The 7,524-nt window shown below is 28.7% G+C and overlaps 1 protein-coding gene and 1 long non-coding RNA gene across 2 annotated transcripts; both read right to left on the bottom strand.

Annotated features, from left to right (window-relative positions):
* Positions 1-4,370: 4,370 nt before the first annotated feature.
* On the bottom strand, positions 4,371-5,764 carry LOC127739671 (uncharacterized). The gene is made up of 3 exons (XR_008001161.1): positions 5,720-5,764; positions 5,363-5,503; positions 4,371-4,496 (listed from the first exon to the last, which is right to left on the bottom strand). It is a non-coding gene; the product is annotated as an uncharacterized LOC127739671 (long non-coding RNA).
* A 290-nt stretch (positions 5,765-6,054) lies between these two features.
* Positions 6,055-7,092, bottom strand: LOC110279232 (uncharacterized). The gene is made up of 2 exons (XM_052261806.1): positions 7,089-7,092; positions 6,055-6,954 (listed from the first exon to the last, which is right to left on the bottom strand). Exon 2 carries the CDS (start codon positions 6,931-6,933, stop codon positions 6,055-6,057), a length of 879 nt encoding a protein of 292 aa, XP_052117766.1. The 5' UTR covers positions 6,934-6,954; positions 7,089-7,092.
* Positions 7,093-7,524: the final 432 nt, after the last annotated feature.

The raw sequence follows: 7,524 nt of genomic DNA, 5'->3' as shown, positions 1-7,524 counted from the left end.
GGTAAAAAAAATAAATTTTCAATATTTATCTTAATCAAATTAAATAAAAATATTTTTTAAGAATTGTTACGTGAGTAACCTGAGAATTGTGGATTGGGCTAAAAGAATTGGCCCAAATGTCAGTGGAAAGTGGTCTCCGATTTGTTAACGTTCGTGAGCTGCCGTGCAAGCTGTATGTGTTGAAAGAATGGGGGTGGTACTTGCAAAGACACTCCGATGCCTAAGTTAGCAAGGGGGTAAGCAAGTTTAGAGTGTATTGGAACTTAGAGATACTTGAGGGGTGTCAGTATATTTACAATGGTGATCCAATAACCACCGTTGGAGTAGTTCTACTTCTGAAGGTAGATAACTGTCCCTTTATCTTAGCGTTGTTAAGATATGGCTTCTAGAAGTGAGTTGAGAGATTTTAGGGGCAGTTACTTATTTGAATAAGTGTCATCTGCCAACTCATCTCTGTGCCGACCTCTTTGGGGAGGTGTCTATGTCAAGCCCGACCTCTTAGGAAAAAGTCGGTTGAGTGGTGAGGGCCAATCTTTGGATTGGCCCTTTTTGACTTATTTGGGCTTGCGCCACAGTATTAGGTCAGAGTATGAACAAGAATTAATCAAATTAATTAGTTGATACAAATAATTAGTATATTTAATTTGATTTATTAAATTAAAAAATTAAATTACAAAATAGTTGATTGAATTCATTATTTGAGATAATTAATTTATTATAATTAATTAATAAATTAAAAAATAAATAAAAAAACACTCTCCTAGAAGATCATATTTTCTTAACTAAATTAATCTGTATTTATTGTATTCAATTAGAATAAGTAATAAATTATTTATTTTATTAGCACTTTATAAATTAATGAATCAAAATAACCAATATAATAAATTACAATTAATTAATTAATATAAGTTATATAATATTTAAATATCTAATCAAATTAAATATTTAATATAATTAATTTACTATAATAAATTATATTTAATGAGTTAAAAAAAATTTTAAAAATACTCTCAATATGTTATGTCAGTTTTATTATTAAGTATAATATTCTAATTTTTATATAATATAATAAATAGATATAATAAATGAGTAATAGATACAAAAACAGAATTTTAACATTAAAAGGGTGACAAATATTGTTTGTTAAATGTTTTCCTAAACGGGCCCGGTTTTTTTCGTTTTTTATCAGAGCCTTTCAGGCTCAAATGGAAACTCAACGAAGCAAACACAATTGTTTCTCACCCACTAACAATGTGATCTCATTCTTCTAACGAATCTTCTATGTGCTGCGCGGTTTAACTGCGGAGCCATTTCCTTCTGCTTCGTGACTTAAGAATCTGTCCCTTGTCTTTTTTACTACGTGTTAATTTAAAACTGCCTCTACGTTATCTCTGTAAAAATATCTCTGTACCATATAAATCACCCTCTAATACCACCTGAAATTGGGATGGAGAAAAAAAAAATCTACGGAGAGAAACTTTTGAAGTATTCAAAATTAATTCTTATAAATGTTTTGTTTGGTTGCCATGTCTTTTTGAGTGAGTAAGTCATCCAAAGCTATACTACTCCCGTAAAGTTCTAAACAAAATAAATTCTTATTTATAGTATTTAATTCATAGTGACTTGAATCTGAGCACGCCTAATATCACATTTTTTCTGAATTAATAAAATATTTATTCCAGTTTTACAGAGTCATAAATCATATTATATTTTTAGAGTTATTAAATTAAGTATTTCAATGATAACTTATGTTTCCAATTTCTTCTTCCGTTGTTATTTTTTGGATAAGTATATTTTTTATTCTTAAAATTTTTAAAATATTTTAAAAAAATATAGTATTTAGTTTATTTTAANCTTTAATTATATTCTTAGTGGTAAACACCATTAACAAAAATAATAACTTGATAATTATATGCTAACTGTATGTCACTAATACGGCGTGTCAATGCTAGCCTAATTAAAATATATTAAAATATTAAGAGTAAACTGAAACTAAACGATAAGAATGAATTTGAAATCAAATATAAATTAAATGTTGTGAATTAAAAACAAACATAATTTAGTAGATATTTTTGTAAATAGAATTTTTTATATAAATAAAGCAATAAGTTTTAAATAATATTTTTACATAATTCACTAACAAAAACATGTGATACTTAACATAATTTTTGTTTTAAAATAAAAAATATTACTATATTAAAATAAATCTTAATAAAAATGATATGTTTTTAGAATGTTATCAATATAATTTTTATTTGCAACAAAATTATTGAACAATAACTATTATTTTTTCTCAAAGCTTACATTTTATTTTCAATTTTTCTTGATATTTAGTTTTAATTTCTTTCGAATATTGTAATATATTTTAATTATAATTCTCGACGTAAATAATATATGACATGATAATCTTACGCTTACACAGTTGTTAGTGTCACACATTAGTGATACATACTTTAACATATAATTAGCATATGACTCTCAATGGTATAATTAAAACATATTTAAAATATTAATAATAAAATTAAAACAAATTTAACATTAATCGTATTTTAAAAATTGAAAGTAAGTACTATCTTTTTTAAATAAAAAACTAAAGTATTATTATGTATACATGTAGATAACTCAAACAAACTCGATCTTTCTCATAAGCCCTACACAAAATTATTGTGAATTAACATTTGAAAAACGCAAACCAACTAAGTACATTGATTGAGGAATAACTTGTGACTTGTAACTAAAATATATAAAAGCTCTGTCATAAACAAACAACAACTGATTATGAAAAGAACCCTAACCTCTCTTAAGAGTTAAAACAGTAGTTAACAGGTCCAAAATTGCTCATGTATGATTCTAAAATTGAATTTGGGGCAGAAAAATTTAGTATTTATTATTATTATTATTATTATTATTATTATTATTATTATTATTATTATACAAACTTTAGTGATAATTTTAGTTTACCTGCCATGGAGCACATTAAAATTCTTGTGGCCTGTTATGAGCATGTGCGACAGGGAAAGAAAAGGGGAAAAAAATTGATTAGGGTTGTGACTTGTGACTCTGTGTGGCTAATTGCTTCGGTTTGAGGATTTATTACTCATTAAGCAGCGTCTTTGTTGGCTGGTTGGTTATGATTTGGTGTAGTGCGGGTCCAAGCAGCTGTTGGTGACAGTGATAAAAGGATAGTGAGTTTTATTTCATTCAATTAAAATGGTTTCCTAATTCGTTTAAAAGAAAATTATGTGCACAAAAAATCAATTATTGAATTACTCATCATGTATTAATCTAATATGTAGTATTTAATTTATTTTTAATAGTATTTTATATTTTAATATATATAAATTTTTTCTTATATATACTAAAGAAATATTTATTTATAAAAGTAAAATAAAAAACTATTATTTATCACTACAACAAAACAGCATTTTGGCGACGGTTTTTTTTAATACTTGGCGACGGTTTTTACTGTCACTAAATGGTTTTGCGACGGTTAAAAAAAGCGTCACAGATTTGAGCGTCGCTAGTTGACATAGTGACGGTTTTGGACCACCGTTGGTAAGAGTGTCGCTAAATTGTTTGTAACGGTTTTTGAAATATAAAATCGTCACTAATTTATAACACTTGTAAAGGTGTTTTTTATGATGTATTTCGCGACGTTTTGAAACTGTCGTTAAATTACTAATTCCTGTGACAGTTTTTCCTTATATTTCATGACTATTTTAAACCGTCACTAAGTTACTAGTTCTTATGACAGTTTTAAAGCATATTTAGTGACTATTTAAACTGTCATAATATTTTTGGTGACAGTTTTTCGATTTAAAACTGTTATTAAGTTACTTATTCCTGTGACAGTTTTTTCCTGTATTTAATGACTGTTTTAAACTGTCATAATCTTTCCAATATCAAAATTTTCTTTTATTAAATATTGTAAAAAATATTTCTATTCTAAATAATAATTTGTGTATACCAACAAAATAATAAATGGCATTATATTTCAACAAATTTAAACTTAATCCCACAAATTTTACAAAAATAGCAACAATGTATTTCAAAAGTTGAATTCGACAAATTTTACATAGTCATAATCCATAAAATGCAAATTTAAAAAATCCTAAATTACTCCAAACATGTAAAGCTAACAATTGTACTTGTAACTTAATCCTCAACTTTTCTCCGCAACTTCTATTCACCTTCAACCTCAAATAGTATTCAACTTCAGCAATTACTTCACAAGCAACTCTTCAACACAAGAAACTCTCTCTTGTCCTTTTTAACAATTTTTTGTGATCCCCCTAATGACCCAAATAAGACAAATCATGCATCAATGAATAATATTTTAGATGAAAAAAAAACAGAAAGCAAACCTTTGTAGTGTGATCATCAGATCTAGTTATTAGGTAAGGTTTGTCACCACCTGTAAAGTAATCAACACAATTCACTCCTTTCTGATGAGCATCCAATGTAAAATTAGGGTCTAGAGAGCCAAGATTCCAAATCTGCAAGGAAGATTATGGCATTAATGCCCTATATTGCAAATTTCTAAAAAAAAAAATAGCCAGTGAAGTTGAATCCTTTAAAAATGATATTAGTATAATTCAGATGCTATTCATTAAATCTTAAACTATCTTACAGGTTAGATATACCTTTTACTTTTTACCTAAAAAATAACTCAGACTAAAAAAATTATAAATCATAAATAAACCAAGAGCTGTCATCTAGTAGCCTTTGGTGATCTGATACTTCTTCATCACATGATGAAATTTTTTCACTGGTTTTAGGAATATGCTGCAAGTACAGACAAGAGACATTTGTATTAATATCCTAATTGGAATTCTATAGCTACACTTACATATAAAGCACTAAATTCAATATATTCACTACATAAACACTTGGATCAGAAGCTACAATCCTTCAACTCAAACAGAGTTACCCAAATAGTATATCATATACACTTGGATCATAATGCTTTTTCAACATGAGATTAAATATCTAGTTTTGTTTGACCTTGGGGAAAAAAATGATATCCAACCCCAATGCATTAACCTTGGAACATGCAAATCTTTGAATCACAACCTTTTTTCCCCTGAAAAAGAAATATAACAAAGAAATATACCAATAGCTTTAATTCTAATTTTAAAAAATATTAAAAAAATCAAGAGAAGAAATAAGAAATTGAGCATTCAAAGAAATCTAGTTAAAGCATTTCATCGAACGTGTTAAGTGCTAGTAAAATTAAAAAGAAACAAGAGATTTCAAAGTAAAAATTGCAAATATCAATATGAGAATATAATCATTATGATAAATTACAGCAAAATAGAGCACCAAAAACAAAAATTTTAGATATAGTCAAAAAACTTCTTACATGGCATCAATTTCATCCCATGTCATGGTCTCCAGGGTCAAGAATATGCAGATCATTCAAAAGAGTCCCCTTTGCATGTTGTCCACCAAAAATTACTAAGCTTGTTCCAACAGGGTTAGCTGATTGGCCTCCACGTGACACCTAGGAAACCAACATGATAAAAGGGCACTTAACAAGCCATTATTGAATTTCTATAAAAATAGAGGAACATTCATTGCTAAAACTCACAAATTTATCTTTCTATTTTGTTAGTCTTAGAGAAATACTGATGTGAAATGTCACGTACTTCTAGTACAAGTTCTGAGATTTTACAAGGATTCTTAAGATAAAAATTATAAAAGAATAAGGGATACATACTGGAGCTTTGCCAGAAGTCTTCAAAGTTGACCAAGTTGAAGTTTGTATAAATTCTGTAAAAGTGCAGGCCCAGTTGCCCACTATATTATAAACTAAACAGAGAAGAACAAGGAGCACTTTGAAAGCTCTTTCTCTTCCTTACAAGATAAAGGCAATTTAATCCAAACAAAGGAGGAATCTAGGCATTCAAATGAAGCAATGTCATCTAAAATATAAGAATAATTCTAGATCCTCCTAAGGAATTCTCCCAACAGTCCTCATAATTGCCAAACAAGAAAAAATATTTAAATGCTTTGAAAATGTATTTAGTAACTTCTGAAAAACTTCAATGTCTTTTACACAAGCATATCCTCATTCTCATAGTTTTCATTGATTATTGGAAAGTAACGAAGAACTTTAGCAGGCACCTTCTTCCTAATATTCCCATCATTTGATTCTTGAATCTCACCACCCTTTGTATCTAGTTTCCATCTAGACCTGTTGCAAACTTTACACATTTCTTTCTCCTTGTCTTCACCCCAATACAGCATGCAATTGTTCGAGCATGCATGTATCTTCTCATAATTCATACCAAGCTTCAAGATAGTTTTCTTTGCTTCATAAAATGAACTCGGAATCTTTGCATGTTCAAATGCATCATGTAAGAGTTCAAATATCATCGACATTGCCTTGTCAGTCATCCCACATATACACTTAATATGATACATCTTCACCAAAAAGGACAATCTTGAATATCTTGTACACCCTTCATACAAAGGTAGTTCTGCATGACTTGCTAATTCTTCAAACTCCGATGCATCAGCTACATCTGGCATCACTCTTTCAACTCCATCAATGTCTTCATCTGACTCTAATGAGACTTCATTTGCCCAGTGCATATCAGTTCCAAAAGCATCTCCAAGCATGTCATGAATAGAATCTTGATTAAAATCATCAAAAGCATTTGAAGCATCACTATTTGAGACGTTACTACTGGGATCCCCTACCTCAGTCTCTCCGTGATAAAACCAAAGTGTATATTCTTTCGGGAATTGGGTACATATCAAGTGATCGTACATCTCACCCTTTGTCACTTTTTTTCTAAAACCGCACTTCAAACAAGGGCATACAGTTGCTTCAGCTAAACTATTTTCGAAGGCAAAATCAATAAACCTCCTAACCCCTCGCTCATACTCTATTGAGTTTCGTGGCTTTGTGATCCATGACTTATCCATTGAACCAATATAAGAATATTCCTTCAAATTTCAAACAAGAGTATATCCTTAATTCTATCTACAATGCAATAAATACTAAACTATGAAAAGTACCATGCAATAAAAATATAGTTTGTGCAGTAGTAAAAATAAATATAAACTAAGAAAAAACTAACTGAATGTGGCGATGCCGCAAGGAAGCTCCACCTTTTAATTCTCTCACTTCCAACAATACTTATATGAATCTTCTCTCTGCATTCATATAGAAAATTCTAATGAGAAAATTCCAGGTTGACTTCAAGGACTTAATAAATATAAACCTTCATTTTCACTTGACCTTAAAATTTCACCGCGTGGGCCAGAGATTATTATCAACGAAAGCAAGCAAATACAAGTCAAACCATGATGTGCACAAGGCAAGACCACATATCTACGTCAATCATATTAGATATACATTATTAAAATAGTACAATAAGATATTTTTTTAAAATGATCTATCATTTAGTCTTAAAAAAAATTAAAAAATAAGTAACTTTTCATAAAAAATAAGTAACTTCTTATAAAAATATATATTCAAATTAATTAAATAATATTATTTAAATAAAAAAATTG

The sequence above is a fragment of the Arachis duranensis genome, chromosome 1 (genome assembly GCF_000817695.3).
Source record: "Arachis duranensis cultivar V14167 chromosome 1, aradu.V14167.gnm2.J7QH, whole genome shotgun sequence".
NCBI classification, from domain to species: Eukaryota; Viridiplantae; Streptophyta; class Magnoliopsida; order Fabales; family Fabaceae; genus Arachis; species Arachis duranensis.
This window is presented reverse-complemented; position numbering and strand designations above follow the sequence as displayed.